The sequence below is a fragment of the Oncorhynchus tshawytscha genome, linkage group LG15 (genome assembly GCF_018296145.1).
Source record: "Oncorhynchus tshawytscha isolate Ot180627B linkage group LG15, Otsh_v2.0, whole genome shotgun sequence".
NCBI classification, from domain to species: domain Eukaryota; kingdom Metazoa; phylum Chordata; class Actinopteri; order Salmoniformes; family Salmonidae; genus Oncorhynchus; species Oncorhynchus tshawytscha.
Window position 1 is genome coordinate 5,995,374 of NC_056443.1, and position 20,591 is coordinate 6,015,964.

The following is a 20,591-nucleotide window of genomic DNA, read 5'->3' on the forward strand; positions in this document are numbered from 1 at the left end:
TCGCATTCAATCCATATTTAATGGCTGTCTGAAACAGTCAAATGAAGGAAACCAACTTTTTATTTAACTAGGCAAGTAAGTTGAGGACTAATTCTTATTTTCAATGATGGCCTAGGAACAGTGGGTTAACTGCCTTGTTCAGAGACAGAATGACAGATTTTTACCTTGTCAGCTCGGAGATTCGATCCACCCAACGCTCTAACCACTAGGCTACCTGCCGCCCCTTAACTAAACTTAAATACAGTCCTTTTGCCCTCAAATCTCCAGTTTTTATATGGCACGCTGGGCAATCATATGACTTCTATGAGGTGTTTGTCTGTGAGTTGTAGTTATATGTCCTAGAAACCGTGACTTTACCATAGATATAGCTCACAGCCATCACAGCTGATGGAGAGAGGGCTGGCCATGTGTCAGAGGATGTGGAATAAGTTCATCTCCAAGAACTCATAGAGAAATCCCTGAGCAGTTGAGGACGGGACTTCATCAAAACTACACTGATGTCAATTCAGCTCTATATGATGTCAATGCAGACAAATATTCATTGACCTTCTTTGGTGAAAATCAATAAGAAACTACAAATTAGCATAAATACAGGAATAATATTGATTATTTCTTTGCATTTACATTCAGGACCAAGGAGAACACAGCTCAATAGCATTCCACATTCTGTGAAGAAACTGTACATCTGTCCCCATGAAATTATGTAAAACCAATAGATCACTAAGATTACACAGTCATCTCACTGCTGACCACTGCTGACCACCAGCTTTTCAAAGCATTTGATAATGATGTGTTCATAACAAGTGGGAAGGTGGTAATTACCAGTTGTGAAGTCGTAAATGCATTCACATGCATTGAACTCATTGAGAAACTCAGATAGAAATTAGTGTTCAAAAACATATTTAAGGACATCTTTTTGTAAATAATGTTTTGTTGTTGCATTGAACTGCTGAAAATTATGATAAAAGGGTAATTTCGTTAGTAGGTGATGTCAGAGGTCAGCATGTGGGAGAAGTCGGACCTCAGGAAAGATAGACGAGTTTCCCACTAATAATTACCAGTTGGAGGGCCGTACAAGTGGACTTTTACCAGTCGTATGTGGTAAATACCACCTTCCCACTTGCTTATGATTGCAGCATAACTCCTATAGTCCTGCTGTATTGTCTCTGGTACAGTAGGCCTAACTATCTCTGTGTATCAGAAGTCTTTAATCAGATTCTGTATGTTCCAGTGCTGCCCACTACACTCCTGAAGGATGAGCTGGTAGTAGGTGTCCTCCCCTGGGGCAATCTCCAGACATCTCTTTGTCTGTCTGTTCTGGATGGCTTTTCCCTGTAAAATACAACAAACATTCTACTGTACAGCATCCCACAATAAAAAAATGAAAAAAGTCAAACACATCTCCGTTGTTTCCAACAATTTATAAGCATCAAATTCCCTATTTCATTTTGGAGTGCTTACCTGTTGGAAGTCCCAGAGCATGTGGAATCCCTTCTGCTGGGCCACCTTGCACTCATACAGTCCTGGGGATCGAGTGCCAGTGTCCACCAGACAGCGATTACTGTTGTACTTGTGAGACTTGATGCCCCCAATGTAGATCTCCCCACTGGCTCGATAATAACAGTTCTGGACAGAGAGTATAGATATTTAGGCTTTTCTGAGTCTGTGGTATTGACAGTACTTTGCATTGTGGCATGGATTGAATACCAAGTTTGCCATGGGATGAACCATATTATACATGTAGTTAAATTCTAAGATATTAAGCAATGTTTCTACAAACCTGTGGACCAAAATAATGGCATCCATATAAAATAGGTGTGTTCCCCGGAACTGGGCCTTGATCTATACAGAGATCCGTCTTCTGGTCATTGACCAGCTGTTGATTTTATGGACAGAGATTAAACAGTTATAAAAGTGCAGATTCCTATCCTGCATATTCCTATCGCGTTATTTGTAACTTATTTTGTACATAATGTTTCTGCAACCGTATCTGACGGCAAAAAATAGCTCCTGGATATAAGGACAGCAATCAATCACCTCGGATTAGACACAGGTTTTTTCTTCAACAAGCAAGACGCACAGGACCTTCTCCAAACACCCAACAGGGCCAACATCCCCGTTATTTGCCAGAGGAAGAAACGCAGGTACAGAGGACACAGAACGGGATGCCTCGTGAGGACCCGCAGAAAGCTGCCATTACCGTCAATATTACTCACCAACGTGCAATCATTGGACAATAAATTAGACGAGGTACGATCACGAATATCCTACCAACGGGACATCAAAAACTGTAATATCCTATGTTTCACGGAATCGTGGCTGAATGACGACATGGATATTCAGCTAGCGGGATATACGCTGCACCGGCAAGATAGAACAGCAACAGTAAGACGAGGGGGAGGGGGGTCTGTGCATGTTTGTAAACAACAGCTGGTTCACAAAATCTAAAGAAGTCTCTAGATTTTGCTCACCTGAAGTAGAGTATGTTGTGATAAATTGCAGGCCACACTACTTGCCTAGAGAGTTTTCAGCTATACTTGTTGTGGCTGTTTATTTACCACCACAGACAGATACTGGCACTAAGACCGCACTCAGTCAGCTGTATAAGGAAATAAGCAAACAGGAAACCCCTCACCCAGAGGTGTCGCTCCTAGTGGCCGGAGACATTAATGCAGGGAAACTTAAATCAGTTCTACCAAATTTCTATCAACATGTTAAATGTGCAACCAGAGGGAAAAAACTCCACACACAGAGACGCGTATAAAGCTCTCCCTCGCCCTCCATTTGGTAAATCCGACCACAACTCTATCCTCCTGATTCCTGCTTACAAGCAAAAATTAAAGCAGGAAGCACCAGTGACTCGGTCTATAAAAAAGTTGTCAGATGAAGCAGATGCTAAACTACAGGACTGTTTTGATATCACAGACTGGAACATGTTACGGGATTCTTCCGATGGCATTGAGGAGTACACCACATCAGTCACTGGCTTTATCCATAAGTGCATCGAGGACGTCGTCCCCACAGTGACTGTACGTACATACCCCAACCAGAAGCCATGGATTACAGGCAACAGTCGAGCTAAAGAGTAGAGCTGCCGCTTTCAAGGACTCTAACCCGGAAGCTTACAAGAAATCCTGCTATGCCCTGAAATTAACCATCAAACAGGAAAACTGTCAATACAGGGCTAAGATTGAATAATACTACACCGGCTCCGACGCTCGTCTTATGTGGCAGGGCTTGCAGACTATTACAGACTACAACAAGAAGCACAGCCGCAAGCTGCCCAGTGACACAAGCCTACCAGACGAGCTAAATCACTTCTATGCTCGCTTCGAGGCAAGCAACACTGAGGCATGGATGAGAGCATCGGCTGTTCCGGAAGACTGTGTGATCACGCTCTCCGTAGTCGACGTGAGTAAGACCTTTAAAGCAGGTCAACATACACAAGGATGCAGGGCCAGACGGATTACCAGGACGTGTGCTCCGGGCATGTGCTGACCAACTGGCAGGTGACTTCACTGACATGTTCAACATGTCCCTGATTGAGTCTGTAATACAAATATGTTTCTAGCAGACCACCATAGTACCTGTGCCCAAGAACACAAAGGCTACCTGCCTAAATGACTACATACCCGTAGCACTCACCTCGATAGCCATGAAGTGCCATGAAAGGCTAGTAATGGCTCACATCAACACCATTATCCCAGAAACCCTAGACCCACTCCAATTTGCATACCGCCCAAACAGATCCACAGATGATGCAATCTCTATTGCACTCCACACTGCTCTTTCTCACCTGGACAAAATGAGCACTTATGTGAGACTGCTATTCATTGACTACAGCTCAGAGTTCAACACCATAGTACCCTCAAAGCTCATCACTAAGCTAAGGATCCTGGGACTAAACACCTCCCTCTGTAACTGTATCCTGGACTTCCTGACGGGCCGCCCCCAGGTGGTAAGGATAGGTAGCAACACGTCTGCCACGTTGATCCTCAACACTGGAGCCCCCAGGGGTGCGTGCTCAGTCCCCTCCTGTACACCCTGTTCACCCACGACTGCATGGCCAGGCACGACTCCAACACCATCATTAAGTTTGCAGACAACACAACAGCCTGATCACCGACAACGATGAGACAGCCTATAGGGAGGAGGTCAGAGACCTGGCGGTGTGGTGCCAGAATAACAACCTATCCCTCAACGTAACCAAGACTAAGGAGATGATTGTGGACTTACAGGAAAAGGAGGACCGAGCACGCCCCCATTTTTTTGACGAGGCTGTAGTGGAGCAGGTTGAGAGCTTCAAGTTCCTTGGTGTCCACATCACCAACAAACTAGAATGGTCCAAACACACCAAGACAGTTGTGAAGAGGGCAGGACAAAGCCTATTGCCCCTCAGGAAACTAAAAAGATTTGGCATGGGTCCTGAGATCCTCAAAAGGTTCTACAGCTGCAACATCGAGAGCATCACTGCCTGGTACGGCATTGCTTGGTCTCCGACCGCAAGGTACTACAGAGGGTAGTGTGTACGGCCCAGTACATCACTGGGGCTAAGCTGCCTGCCTTCCGGGACGTCTTCAACAGGCGGTGTCAGAGGAGGGCCCTAAAAATTGTCAAAGACCCCAGCCACCCCAGTCATAGACTGTTCTCTCCACTACTGCATGGCAAGTGGTATCGGAGTGCCAAGTCTAGGACAAAAAGGCTTCTCAACAGTTTTTACCCCCAAACCACAAGACTCCTGAACAGGTAATCAAATGGCTACCCGGACTATTTGCCTTGTGTGCCACCCCCAACCCCTCTTTTACGCTGCTGCTACTCTCTGTTTATCATATATGCATAGTCACTTTAACTATACATTCATGTACATATGTATATACTACCTCAATTGGGGCGGCAGCGTAGCCTAGTGGTTAGAGCGTTGGACTAGTAACCGAAAGGTTGCAAGGTCAAATCCCCGAGCTGACAAGGTACAAATCTGTCGTTCTGCCCCTGAACAGGCAGTTAACCTACTGTTCCTAGGCCGTCATTGAAAATAAGAATTTGTTCTTAACTGACTTGCCTAGTAAAATAAAGGTAAAAAAAAAAAAAAAAAAAAAAAGAAAATTGGCCCGACCAACCAGTGCTCCCGCACATTGGCTAACCGGACTATCTGCATTGTGTCCCGCCACCCGCCAACTCCTCTTTACGCTACTGCTACTCTCTGTTCATCATATATTCATAGTCACTTGAACCATACCTACATGTACATACTACCTCAATCAGCCTGATTAACCCGTGTCTGTATGTAGCCTCGCTACTTTTATAGCCTCGCTACCGTTTTTCACTGTCTTTTTACTGTTGTTTTTATATCTTTACTTACCTATTGTTCACCTAATAGATTTTTTGCACTATTGGTTAGAGCCTGTAAGTAAGCATTTCACTGTAAGGTCTACCTACACCTGCTGAATTCGGCGCACGTGACAAATAAACTTTGATTTGATTAGATAATGAGTTGGATGTATGACCCTGCATCCTATTGAAAAAGGATGCCATGCATGCCACTAAACACAGTTGGTGAGGAAATAATTATCGAACAACTGTAACATTTTAGCATCACTCACAGCTCCATAACCAAGCAAGTCACCCAGGGGGTCTAACATGGGATACACGTTATCCAGATACCACTGGAAGGGTTTGCAGTTCAGTCTCTTTCTCAACTTCTTCCTCTCTGAAACATCTCCAATGTCTATGCCGTGATCCTGTGGTGAGAAAGAAGATTTCCAAATCAGAAACACAGGCCATGTGAGCAATCCACCTATTATCCACTTTTGCTTACTGCCATCATTTTACATGGATCCTCTGATCTTTATAATGGCATTGAGTAATAGACCATTTTTTTAATAATATTGACTGTCCATGCAAAACAGCAATCATTGCTATTCTATAGGAACAGCTGAACAAAACCTACTGTTTGATTGGTTTCTTGTGTACTGTACCTTCAGTGGGATGTTCCAGGCAATGTTGACATTCTGTTTGTAGTCATCCATCCAGACCTCAGCCACTCTCAGAGCATTCCTCTTCATTGTAATGCTCAGGTCAGGGAGATAGGGTTTATGGGCCCTCTCGATGTGGGCTATTTTAGAACAAGGTATGACCTCGACACTTCCACCACATAGCCACACCTCGACACACCAAACACCAAGAGAGAAGGAAGAGTTTATAGATATGGACTGAAGTGTCTGGATGTTGGATGTAGATTGGTTTTTCAAACTGAATGACTCAAGAACAAAAAGTAATTCTGCAAACACAAGTCTGCATTGATTTCAAACATTCATTTAGAAACTGTAGCAGAGGGGCTTACCCGGATACCCAGTTCAACATTTTCCCCTCCATAGATCTTCATACCACCATCCAGAGCACCAATTTCCCCAAAGAACAGGCGATCAACCACTAATATGCCCATAACGGAGGGGCTCCTGACAAACACAGTACAAATCATGGTCATTTCCACATTGGGAGAAGTGACATTAATTTAATGAATATATAACGCAAAATAATAGTCCAGGTGTAAATATTAGGTATGATTTTCCTCCCAATGCTGTGCCTTCCTTATCGCCTATTCAAACAGATTTGTGAAACTGGACTATCATCCTATGATGAAATCACGAACAACTCACTTTCCTGGCTGTGACTCGTCTTTCAAGGCATACCACTCAGGTCTGAAGGACTCATACATACACCACAGGGCCCAGTCAAAGGCATCTGCAGCAGGCCCATAACGTGTGACTGTCAAGTCATCGAAATGGACGTTGTCAAACACCGGTGTCAACACCAACGTGCGGTCCTCCTTTATCCGAGCTAACAGAGGCTCCGCCCTGTTCACACAAACACAGAGTCAAAACACCATTTTGAGGGGGGGATTCAGAAAGTCTCACTGAGATATTTCATTTAGACTACCATTCCACATGGACCTCTATGTGGGCATCCAAGATGGCCACCACATCTCCTTCAGCTTCCCTCCACCCTGAGAGGCGGGCCTGTGTGAGACCGAGCTGCTCTGAGTGTCTCACTCTCTTCACCAGGCCTGAACGCTCTTCATGGATGAAGCTGATGTAGGCATCCAACTTCTCCTTTAGATCGTCTGTGAAAGCAGAAGCTTGCAAATCGGTGGAGTACAACAAATGTTGAAAGCCACACCTTTCAATCAAAGTTCAATCTAAATGTTAACAATTGTAATTTCAAATGTTTCTATACGTAGAGAAGAGACCAAATATGCGAACCATTGGAGCTGTGGTCATCCACCAGTATAATGTCTTTGAGCAGGCGTTGGGGGGTCTTGTCTATGATGCTGCGGACGGCTCTCTTGATGATTGACAGGGCCTCGTCCAAGTAGATCAACACCACGCTGATGGTGGGCAGGTCATGGGGATACTGGTGCTTAGCACACCTAACAGGCACAACAAACACATTTGGTCCACCTCATATCATTCATTCACTTCACCAAAGCTGCTGTTTCACTCTTAAAGTGATTGCCAATTTCAATATCATTGCGAGAGCTTGGACTGCATTTTTGTCAAAATGTATTTATTGACATAGCCTTGCTCTGTTCAATGTTCTCTACCTATATAGTACTCTAAATACCCCATTTCACGTTGTTCAGTTTAAAAGAATACAAGATAAAAATTGCTCACACCGTTCAAACCAATGAGGGGTAGAACCTTATTAGCTAGATAAAACCTTCTAATTCTAAGGTCACGATTGCTCAAATTGCATTCACAGTGCTGAGATGGAATTGACCTCGGATGGCCACAATGCAACAGACTGTGGTTAGAATTTATGTTATCAACTTATCCATAATTTGTTGTGTTGAGGTGGAGGAGAGATGAGGAAAATGATTTACTTAGGATCGCGAGTATCAGGGATTTCCCTGTTCAGGGGTAGTCTGTCACTCAGGAAGGCGTTGTATCCATACATCTGAAACAGCCCCTCTGCCTCTTTCTGCTCCTCCTCTGAGAGCTCATCACCCCAGCTTGTAAACAGAGCTGAGTTGGGGTACACCTTCTTCACCACCTTCCTCTCCTTCTTGACCTCGGGAGCCTTCACAGCCTGCCCCTCTTTCAGACTGATCCCGTCGTTGATTGTCTTCACTATGGACACACATGACAGCTGTTCATCACACTGTAATAAATGTGTTATGACTGCCAGAATCAACATGATTCACTACTTTTGGTACAAACAGAGCATGATCTCATATACATAGCTTCAGTGACTGTTTTTAGGTGTTTTTAAAAAAGTTGATTAATAAGGTTGTTTATTATTGTTTTATTTTATTTTTTGGGTAGGTCAGCTTTAATATTGCAGATAGATTGTAGCTTCCATCAATGTAATTGTCTGCATCATTTCTAATCGTCAAAATATTTTTTTGTAAATATATAGAGTATATTTAAATGTGTATATACATACACATACCCACATATATAAATATACAGTGTATCACAAAAGTGAATACACCCCTCACATTTTTGTAAATATTTGAGTATACCTTCTGATGTGACAACACTGAAGAAATGACACTTTGCTACAATGTAAAGTAGTGAGTGTACAGCTTGTATAACAGTGTAAATTTGCTGTCCCCTCAAAATAACTCAACACACAGCCATTAATGTCTAAACCGCTGGCAACAAAAGTGAGTGCACCCCTTAGTGAAAATGTCCAAATTGGGCTCAAAGTGTCAATATTATTGTGTGCCACCATTTTCCAGCACTGACTTAACCCTCTTGCGCATGGAGTTCACTAGAGCTTCACAGGTGGCCACTGGAGTCCTCTTCCACTCCTCCATGACGACATCATGGAGCTAGTGGATGTTAGAGACCTTGCACTCCTCCACCTTCCGTTTGAGGATGCCCCACAGATGCTCAATAGGGTTTAGGTCTGGAGACATGCTTGGCCAGTCCATCACCTTTACCCTCAGCTTCTTTAGCAAGGCAGTGGTCATCTTGGAGGTGTGTTTGGGGGCGTTATCATGTTGGAATACTGCCCTGCGGCCCAGTCTCCGAAGGGAGGGCATCATGCTCTGCTTCAGTATGTCACAGTACATGTTGGCATTCATGGTTCCCTCAATGAACTGTAGCTCCCCAGTGCCGGCAGCACTCATGCAGCCCCAGACCATGACACTCCCACCACCATGCTTGACTGTAGGCAAGACACACTTGTCTTTGTACTCCTCACCTGGTTGCCGCCACACACGCTTGACACCATCTGAACCAAATAAGTATCTTGGTCTCATCAGACCACAGGACATGGTTCCAGTAATCCATGTCCTTGGTCTGCTTGTCTTCAGCAAACTGTTTGCGGGCTTTCTTGTGCATCATCTTTAGAAGAGGCTTCCTTCTGGGACGACAGCCATGCAGACCAATTTGATGCAGTGTACGGCGTATGTTCTGAGCACTGAGGCTGACCCCCCACCCCTTCAACCTCTGCAGCAATGCTGGCAGCACTCATACATCTATTTTCCAAAGACAACCTCTGGATATGACGCTGAGCACGTGCACTCAACTTCTTTGGTCGACCATGGCGAGGCCTGTTCTGAGTGGAACCTGTCCAGTTAAACCGCTGTATGGTCTTGGTCACTGTGCTGCAGCTCAGTTTCAGGGTCTTGGCAATCTTCTTATAACCCAGGCCATCTTTATGTAGAGCAACAATTCTTTTTTCTCAGATCCTCAGAGAGTTCTTTGCCATGAGGTGCCATGTTGAACTTCCAGTGACCCATCAGTATGAGGGAATGTGAGAGCGATGACACCAAATTTAACACACCTGCTCCCCATTCACACCTGAGACCTTGTAACACTAACGAGTCACATGACACCAGGGAGGGAAAATGGCTAATTGGGCCCAATTTTGATTTGAACACTTTTTTGGTTACTACATGATTCCATATGTGTTATTTCATAGTTTTGATGTCTTCACTATTATTCTACAATGTAGAAAATAGTAAAAATAAAGAAAAACCTTTGAATGAGTAATTATTCTAAAACTTTTGACCCCACCGGCTAGGTACAAGTTTGTCAAGTTTATAATTATCAGCTTTGAGAATTTCCTTGGGGGGCTTTGGCTTTTAGGACCAACCCTGCCAGGCAGGCTCAGAATATTGAGGGGGCAGTGCTGCTTTAGTAGTTCTCTGGCTGCAGTCATCTTTCTGATTTGACTGCATATTTTGTATTTTGGTATTTTATTAGGATCCCCATTAGCTGTTGCAAAAGCAGCAGCTACTATTCCTGGGGTCCACACAAAACATGAATCATGACATAATACAGAACATTAATAGACAAGAACAGCTCAATGACAGAACTACATAAAACATGTTTTAAAGGCACACGTAGCCTAGATATCAATGCATACACAAACTATCTAGGTCAAATAGGGGAGAGGCTTTGTGCTGCGAGGTGTTGCTTTATCTGTTTTTTGAAACCAGGTTTGCTGTTTATTTGAGCAATATAAGATGGAACGGAGTTCCATGCAACAATGGCTTTATATAATAAGGGTGCGCTTTCTCAAATTTGTTCTGAATTTGGGGACTGTGAAAAGACCCCTGGTGGCATGCCTGGTGGGGTAAGTGTGTGTGTCAGAGCTGTGTGTAAGTTGACTATGCAAACAATTTGTGATTTTCAACACATTCATGTTTCTTATAAAAAGAAGAAGTGAGACTGGCATGCATAGCATTTATATCAGCGCTCTGATTACAATGAATAGCAAGATGTACTGTTCTGTTCTGGGCCAGCTGCTGCTTAACCTTGCATCACTGGACCACACAACTGGACAATAATGAAGATTAGACAAAACTAGAGCGTGGTGTCAAAAAAGCAGAGCATCTCTTTATTATGGACAGACCTCTTCCCATCTTTACAACCATTGAATCTATATGTTTTGACCATGACAGTTTACAATCTAAGGTAATGCCAAGTAATTTACTCTCCTCAACTTGTTCAACAGCCATACCATTCATTACCAGATTCAGCTGAGGTCTAGAACTTAGGGAATTATTTGTACCTAATATAATGCTCTTAGTTTTAGAGATGTTAAGGACCACCGTATTACTGACCACCCATTCCAAAACAGACTGCAACTCTTTGTTAAGAGTTTCAGCGACTTAATTTGCTGTGGTTGCTGATGCGTATATGGTTGAATCATCAGCATACATGGACACACATGCTTTGTTTAATGCCAGTGGCAGGTCATTGGTAAAAATAGAAAAGAGTAGCTACCCTGCGGTACACCACACTTTGCATGTTTGACATTAGAGAAGCTTCCAAAAAAGAAAGCTCTGAATCCATAATATGGCAGAGGTTGAAAAGCCATAACACATACGTTTTTTCAACAAGTTACTGTCAATAATATCAAAGGCTGCACTGAAATCAAATAGTACAGCTCCCACAATCTTCTTACTATCGATTTCTTTCAACCAATCATCAGTCATTTGTGTCAGTGCAATACATGTACATGTTCAGTGTCCTTCTTTCGAAGCATGCTGAAAGTCTGTTGTTAATTTGTTTACAGAGAAATAGCATTGTATTTGGTCAAACACAATTTTTTCCAACTGTTTGCTCAGAGCTGGCAGCAAGCTTATAGGTCTGCTGTTAGAACCAGTAAAGGCCGTTTTACTGGGTAGCGGAATTACTTTGGCTTCCCTCCAGGCCTGAGGACAAAGACTTTCCTCTCGGCTCAGATTAAAGATATGAGAGATAGGAGTGGCTATAGAGTCAGCTATCATCCTCAGTAGCTTTCCATCTAAGTTGTCAATGCCAGGAGGTTTGTCATTATTGATCGATAACAATAATTACTTCACCTCTCCCACAGAAACGTTAAAAAATTGAAACTTGCAAAGCTTTTCTTTCATCATGCATGAATGCATGAACACAATGGCTTACTGTTCGTTGTTGGTATTTACTAAGTTTGCCCACTTTGCAAATTAAGTAATTATACAAATAATTGGCAACATCAAACAGTTGTGATGAATAAGCCATCTGATTCGATAAAAGATTCAGTTGTATTTGTCTTTCTGCCCCTAATTTCATTTAAAGTAATCCAGTTTTTTCCATCATTCTTTATACAATTTATTTTGGCATTATAATACAGTTTCGTCTTCTTTTTGTTGAGTTTAGTTCAGCCAGTCAGATGTGCAGTCAGACTCTCCTTTTGCCTCTCCTTTCTTTCAACCATAGTTTTTAAATTCCTCATCAGTCCATGGAGCCTTAACAGTTCTAACAGTCAGTTTCTTAAAAGGTGCATGTTCATCAATCATTGGAAGAAGCAATTTAATAAATTCATCAAGTGCAGCATCTGGATGCTCCTCATGAATCACATCAGACCAACAAATATTTGTAACATTCTCCACATAAGAGTCACAACAAAATCTGTTGTATGATCTCTTAAACACTAATTAAGGCCCAGCTGTTGGAACTTTGGCTTTCCTGGATATAGCTACCATATTGTGATCGCTGCATCCAATGGGTACGGATACAGCTTTAGAACAAAGTTCTACAGTATTAGTAAAAATGTAATTGATACATGTGGATGATATTGTTCCTGTAGTGTTGGTAAACACCCTGGTAGGTTGATTAATAACCTGAACCAGATTACAGGCACTGGTTAAAGTAAGAAGCTTCGTCTTGAGTGGACAACTTGATGAAAACCAGTCAATATTCAGGTCAACAAAAAAGTAGACCTCTCTGTTTATCACATACACAATCAAGCATTTGGCACACATTATTTAGAGATTGACTGTTAGCACTTGACTGTTAGCACTTGGTGGCCTATAGCAACAAAAGGCTTTAGATGTGCCAAGTGAACCTCTGTCACAAACCGGCTCAAAGCCCGTAACAAAAGGGAGACAACGTGGAGGTAAGGAGTAACAAAAGATATATTTATTAAATAAAGCAACTAAGGAAAATATACAATGGTGTGTGTAATCAGTTTCTAAGGCTACATATATTAATATGGGCTATTTTCAGCCCTTTCATGGGTAGCTTATAAGAGATAGACATAATATTGAAAAGAGCAAAACAAAGCTAGAGAAAAAAATATACATTCAGCAGTCCATTAATCAATTGTGTGTGTGTGTGTGTGTGTGTGTGTGTGTGTGTGTGTGTGTGTGTGTGTGTGTGTGTGTGTGTGTGTGTGTGTGTGTGTGTGTGTGTGTGTGTGTGTGTGTGTGTGTGTGTGTGTGTGTGTGTGTGTGTGTGTGTGTGTGTGTGTGTGTGTGTGTGTGCTGCAGGATTGAAGCTATGAATCTATAGGCTTGGCTCTCTCATCCCTTCCATGCTTCTGGGAGGGAGGGTGGATAATGAGCCTGTTATGGCGAATGTAAGCAATTTCCCCATGCTGTCACACCCTGACCGTAAAGATATTTTTATTCTCTATGTTCAGTTGGTCAGGGTGTGACTTGGGTGGGAAACTCTATGTTCTGTATTTCTATGTTTTGGCTGGGTATGTTTCTCAATCAGGAACAGCTGTCTATCATTGTCTCTGATTGGGAATCATACTTAGGCAGCCTGTTTTTCCACCGTAGTTGTGGGTAGTTGTCTTTGTTAGTGGTATAGCTATAATAAGCGTCACGTTCGTTTTGGTTGTTTCTTGTTTTATTGGCGACGTTTATAATAAAGAAAAATGTATGCTCACCACACTTGGTCTGGTCATTTCCTCAACGACGAGCGTGACAGAACTACCCACCACCAAAGGCCCAAGCAGCGTGGAAAAAGGGACGAATGGACATGGGAGGAGATTCTGGACGGTAAATTACCCTGGAGGCAGGCTGGAGAATATCCCCGTCCAAAGGAGGAGATTAAAGCAGCAAAGGCGGAACGGCAACGATATGAGGAGGCAAGTCATCGATGGAAGCCCGAGAAGCCACTCCCAAATTTTTTGGAGGGGGCACGGCAAGGAGCGTGGTACTGGTCAGGCACCGTGTTATGCGGTTTAGTGCACAGTGTTTCCAGGACGCGTGCACAGCCCGGTGTGCTCGGAGCCAGCTCGGAGCAAGTGCCACGCTAGAGTGGGCATCCAGCCAGGGCAGATTGTGCCAGCCCAGCACTCTTGGTCTCCGGTGCGCCGTTTCGGCCCAGGGTATTGTAATAACATATTAACATGTAATAACGCATTCACTGACTGTTGTCTGCCTGTGGCCCAATCATGCAAACTATAGCTTGCACTCTGTGTCATAACTTCCCCCGCACAGGTGGCTGACTAAGATAACATATACACTGAACATATACACTGAAATTCCTAAAACACACACTCGACCCCCTTCTGGATGGGCTCCAAAGACAAAGAACTCTGTCGAGAACCAATGGGATACTGACACCAGGCTGGAAGAGACTGTCTATCACCTACAAGCAACCTACCAGAAGCCAGGACTACCAGAATCTACCTACGTCATTTCAATGTATAAATTGAACTGCACATCATGTTTCCGGTCTCTTTTTTCCAATAGTTCACTAAGAGCTTGACGAAACGGGGCCGTGCAGCACGCTTTGCCAGATATCATTACTCTTGAATAAACGGCCTTTACTATACCTTATCCGCCTTGTCCAGAGTCGCAACTTGGTCTCGTTTCTCATATATCTATTCATCAACAAATTGGTAGCAGAGGATGGTTTTCAACCCATGAATTCGGTCCATAGAGAGTTGATGAGAGAAAAGACAAGTTGACGACAGATTCTAGAAAGACGGGCGACCTGTCTACAGGAGCCATCGGGGATTCAACTCGCCTCAGGAAACTGATCAAAGAGCTCGACACTATAAGGTAGGCAGAGCCGGTTAAATCAAAATCTGCATATTATATCATAGTCAATATCCAAATTATGATCAGGAGTACTGGAGGCGTGAGTATGAATTGCTGTTAAATTTATGGAAAAAATTATCCGATAACCAAAGGCATTGCGTAATGATATCTGTGTAAATACATTGTCAAATCTTATTCATATAGTCTGGCAATAGTAGATGTGACAATCTACTAGGTGTAACGGTGAGGAATTTGATGACAAAATGAAATGAAATGTGATACATTGTGAAGTCTTATTCATATAGTCTGGCAATAGTAGATGTGACAATCTACTAGGTGTAACGGTGAGAATTTGACGACGTCTTATTCATATAGTCTGGCAATAGTAGATGTGGCAATCTACTAGGTGTGACAGTGAGGAATTTGATGGTGATACATTGGTCTTATTCATATAGTCTGGCAATAGTGAATGTGACAATCTACTAGGTGTAACGGTGAGAATTTGATGAAGTCTTATTCATATAGTCTGGCAATAGTAGATGTGGCAATCAACTAGGTGTGACAGTGAGGAATTTGATGTCTCTGTGAAATGAAATGTGAATGTGATTATGAAATGTTTTGTTAATTGACCGAGACGTATAGCCGAGACTGGGACTGGTGGAGCTGGTATCCCACCAGGAGCCTCGGTTACAGATTAAGATTGGACTAGGAGTGAAGGAATTAAACCCGATCTCTCCAGATTAATGTGACTGATTGGCCGTTTCTTGAGACCGGGAAATATCGATTGGGGACTCTGTGGTGTAACTGTGTTGAAGTGACCGCCGAGTCAAAGGGTTGGGCGGAGATTGTCTGACCGCCGTGTCGAGTAATTATTTGATTGGCGTTCCTTTTGTGCTGCTGGTATTGCTTGGATTTAATCATAAGACCCAGACATAGTTAATTTGACAAATATTATAGAAGGCATTTTGCATACACTGTCATTAACCCAAAGGTAGACGTTAGGGATATCAACATTTGGCCAGGCAATAAGAAATGTGTGTAGCTGTGGAATTACTTTAACAAGTTACCCTAGACGCTAATCGTTACCTCACGACTATCTTTTTATTATCAATATAATAATCATATTTTAGTACAGTAATTCCACAAAACTCTTTTTGCACGAGGGTGAGACACAAGAGATAAGTCTGTGTCGGCACCGTGAATACATCGCTGGTTTTGACCAAGTGACGGGCTAAGTGCACCAAGATAGTCATAAGACCCAGACATAGTTAAACGACAGAATGGCCACAACTACCATTCCCAAACTCAAATTCAATGAATACTTGGATCAGAGAATACAGGAGAGATCAGGGGGAAAACAGGAGTATAAAGCTATAAAGAAGGTATGGGAGGGAATTAGGCTGAGATGGACCCAGGCAGGTTACATTAGTGGAGTCGCCCCGTCAAGAGAGCAACTCATCGCTATGGAGAGAGAACTATGAGAAGCGGTAAATGAAGGGAAGGAAAGTGAGGCTGAGCAAAATAAGAACCACTTGTTCAGAAAGGAAGGGACAAGGCACAGAGAGAGAGTTGAGGCTGAGCTGAGGATAGGGACATGGGCTATAGAGGAAATGAAAAGCCACATACCCTACCTCCACACGTGCTGGGCTAAAGTGGGCATTCAGCCAAGAGGAGCGGTGCAAATTCTAAGCACCAGTTCTCCAGTACGCTCACCACGCTGCACCTTGGTCTGGTAATTTCCTCGATGACGAGCGTGACACATGCACTCTGGCAGCTTTCATGGCTGCAATTAGTTATTTCCTCTTCTGGTGCACAGCTTCAGGATATTCCTCATTTAGGATGATATATGTCCCTCTCAAGTTCTTGGCTCTTTCCAGAACAGCTTCCTTGTCCTTGAACCTCAGGAACTTGACCACTATCAGCCCGGGCCTGTCACCTGGGCCGGTTGTGGGCTTTCCAGTCTTGTGGGCGCACTCCACCTCAATCTTCATGTGGTCCATCTTCAATTTCTCAGAGATCATTTCCCTCACTTTGTCCCCAGACATGTAGGCCCATAAAACAGATAAGAACTTCTCCTTAATGTATGGGACGCTCAGCTGGGTGTCCAGGGTATAGGGTTGGGGACCATTCCATCAGGATAGGACAATAAATAAATAAACTATATTTATAATTTATTTAAAAATGTATATCCCATATCTGCACAAAATTGAAAGCTCTCTCAACACCCCTGCTCACAAACACACATGAGCTCTGGGATTTCCAACCCTTACTGTATCCTTTTTCACTCGCTTAACTCCATACTTTTCCAAACACAAAAACACACACCCCACCTTCCATCACAATACATCTGCACATACCCACATACTGTGCCTTCTATGTCCTCTGTTTGCTGTGTTTTATCTCTTCCATGTTGATTGAGTACTTTTGTGTTCCAGTTCCTTATATTTGAAGATGCATTATTTCACTAATTATTTGTTATTGTAATGCTGTCCTATCAATTTATGAAATACTATTATTGGAAAGTCTAATACTCATTATATTCCAACATCTAAAAAAAAAGACGTGCGTAACAGGTGGCTGTGAAGTCAGACGCAGGAGAGAAGAACTAGGTAATAACCGGAGCAGTTTAATACAAAACCAACGGCATCAAAATAACCATGGGTACAAAACCCGAGGCGCACCAGTAACAAATGTGCACAAGCACTACAAACAAACAATTCCACACAAAGACATGGGGGGTACAGAGGGTTAAATACACAACACTTAATGAGGGAAATGAGAACCAGGTGTGTAGGAAAAGAAGACAAAACCAAATGGAAGATGAAAAATGGATCTATGAAGGCTAGAAAACCGGTGACGCCTACCACCGAACACCACCCGAACCGACTTGGGTGGAAGCCATGACACATCTAGAATGGTATTGTGTAGTTGTAGTTTATTTCTTTAACAATTGTTGTATTTTATTGCTTTTCTATACATGTTTTTATTACAATCCCTATTATGGCTGTCACAGGGGAACACCACGATCCTGGTCGTTGTGGATCGGTTTTCTAAGTACTGCCGTCTCCTCCCTTTGCCCGGTCTCCCTACGGCCCTACAGACCGCTGAAGGCCCTGTTTACACACGTCTTCCGGCACTATGGGGTGCCTTAGGACATAGTTTCTGGTCGGGGTCCCCAGTTCACATCCAAAAGCGTTCATGGAACGTCTGGGGGTCTCGGTCAGCCTCACCTCGGGTTTTCACCCTGAGAGAAATCGGCAGGTGGAGAGAGTGAACCAGGATGTGGACCTGTCACCGTTTCAGTGCGTGTTGGGCTATCAACCGGTCCTGGTATGGTGGCAACAGAGCCAGACCGAGGCTCCTGCGGTGGAGGAATGGGTGCAGCACTCAAAAGAGGCCTGGAGAGCCGTCCAGGAAGCCCTGAAACGGGCCGGTGGGCGGAAGAAGGAGAGCGCTGACCGCCACCGCAGTGAGGCCCCTGTGTTCGCATCGGGGGACTGGGTCTAGCTCTCGACCCGAAACGCTTGCCCTACCAGAAGCTGGGCCCACAGTTTGTGGGGCTATTTAAAGTCCTGTGGAGAATAAACGAGTAATAAACGAGCTCCCCCTTACTATCGTTTTAACCCCTCATTTCAGGTGTCTCTCCTCAGGCCGGTGGTAGCTAGTCCACTGCAGGACGTTGAGGTGTGGGAAGTCCCTCCGCACCCCCCCCCCCCCACCCCCCACCCCCGGACATCAGAGGGGCCCGGCGTACACTGTACATGCCATCCTGGATTCTAGTCGTTGGGTGAGGGGCCTGCATTACCTTGTGGACCTTGTGGATCCCTTCGGTGGGATTACTGTCACGACTCCCACCGAAGGTGGCTCCCCTGCCTATTCGGGCGGTGCTCGGCAGTCATTGTAGCCAGTCTACTAGCCGCCACCGATCCCTTTTTCCTTTTCTGTTGGTTTAGTCTAAATAGTTGCACCTGTTCCTTTTTGTGTTTCTGGATTTTTGGTCTATTTAAGCCTGTTAGGCCCACTTAGGTTTGTGCGCAATTAATTTTGTTCACTGTCGGTTGTGGATGTGTTCTCCTTTTCTCCGGACCGTTTGTCCTGTGTTTTGGGCTGGTCAGTGTTATGCGCCCTGTATTGGCGTGACTGTTTTGTGCCGGAGAATAAATATTACAAATCAACCCTCTGCTCTCTGCACCTGAGGCTGTCATTTGTTTGGGTTGCGTTTTGGTTTGTTCTGTTGAACAGGTGTTTTTTCTGGACTGCGTTCCTGTTGTTCAGTGGCTACTGTTGTGGTCCTGTTCCTGTTCTTTGGACTTGTAAATAAAACGCCCTTTCTTGCAATTCGCTCTCTCCTACGCCTGACTCCACACCCACCTCTCCTAGGGAGAATCTGACAATCAGTGCATTATGACACTCACCAGGACTCCATCATCTCCTTGAATACCTGCCCTGTATATGTCACTCCCTTTGTTTCCTTCCCCAGGCGTCATTGTTGCTGTGTCATGTCTGTGCGTTGTTCGTGGTTCTTACTTTGTATTATGTTGTGTTTATTTATTAAAACATTCACTCCCTGAACTTGCTTTCCAACTCTCAGCCCGCATCATTACACTTTCTGTCTCGGAACATTTGGTTATCAATAAACAGTTTATCATCTACAAGAGCTACACGTTTCCCTTTTAATTTATTCTCCTTGAAGATTGGGTACAGAACTTTGCGCCATTCTGCAATTTTTTATGTTGGAGAATTACCTTGGAGAATTACCTTGGAGAATTACCTTGGAGAATTACCTTGGAGAATTACCTTGAGAATTACCTTGGAGAATTACCTTGGAGAATTACCTTGGAGAATTACCTTGGAGAATTACCTTGGAGAATTACCTTGGAGAATTACCTTGGAGAATTACCTTGGAGAATTACCTTGGAGAATTACCTTGATGTAACTGTTGTAAAAGTGTTTTCTTTTTTGTAAATGTAAAATGAAGCAATATGGAAAACTTTGGCACATAGAAGTTGATAGATCAAAATGGAATAAATGTAGTTCAACAAGCAACAGTATACAGAATGAAAGAACAATCTAAAATGGTAATTTTATTTCATCCTTTATTAGTTTATTTAAACCCTTTATTTAATTGGGAACAGATTCCCTTCTACAATCATCACTGTGAAGTGTGAATTAACTTTTTCTGGGATCAACTCTACATGTAGGCTCAGGCTAGATTCGAATGTGTTCTCAAATACTCCCCTCTAAATCTGCCCTACCAGCTACAACAATGGCAGATTGCAGTCCAGGTACAGTACTTGGACAGAGCTACTGGTATTTCTCTTCCAGGTAAGTCGGAGGTAAATGAAGGATACCTGAAAATAATGTGAACAGAAGCAAAACATACAGTACAAAAAAAAAAAAAAAGATTGTACTCCTGCTGTGGTATGAATCTCTGTCCCGGATCACAAGTAGTCAAATCAATGAATCAATCAACCAGGCGATTGGATAAATCACGAGTTAATCTCCTCAGAAGTCCAAGTCCAAGTCCAGCTTCTCGATGTGAGCCTCCATCTTCTCCAGCCTCTTGAGAATGTCCTGGCCCCTGGCCGATTCATTCTGATGGGCCCCCTGCAGTCTCTCCCCATGAGAATGAACCTCCCGCTTAATGGATGTGATGTAGAGTATTCCAGCAGCCATGGCCAGCAAAGGGGCTAGCTGTCGAACCCAGCCTAGCCTCATCGTCCCTCAGCGTGTGAGTGCTCAGCCTGGGGATACAGACAGGATTGCCTTCCTCTATCACTCTCTCACTAAGATCCAGGCTCGCCTGAAAGGAGGGAGTGTGAGGTGCACCATACCT

At 43.6% G+C, this 20,591-nt stretch overlaps 1 protein-coding gene across 1 annotated transcript; it reads right to left on the minus strand.

The window, feature by feature from the left end:
• LOC112214213 (probable polypeptide N-acetylgalactosaminyltransferase 8) lies at window positions 1-20,591 on the minus strand. Its single transcript, XM_042298002.1, has 11 exons — window positions 20,282-20,591; window positions 7,880-8,127; window positions 7,260-7,426; window positions 6,937-7,120; window positions 6,657-6,854; window positions 6,341-6,455; window positions 5,976-6,161; window positions 5,601-5,738; window positions 1,781-1,876; window positions 1,462-1,626; window positions 1-1,332 (listed from the first exon to the last, which is right to left on the minus strand). The coding sequence occupies exons 1-11, from the start codon at window positions 20,471-20,473 to the stop codon at window positions 1,198-1,200; spliced, it is 1,824 nt and encodes a 607-aa protein (XP_042153936.1). The 5' UTR covers window positions 20,474-20,591; the 3' UTR covers window positions 1-1,197.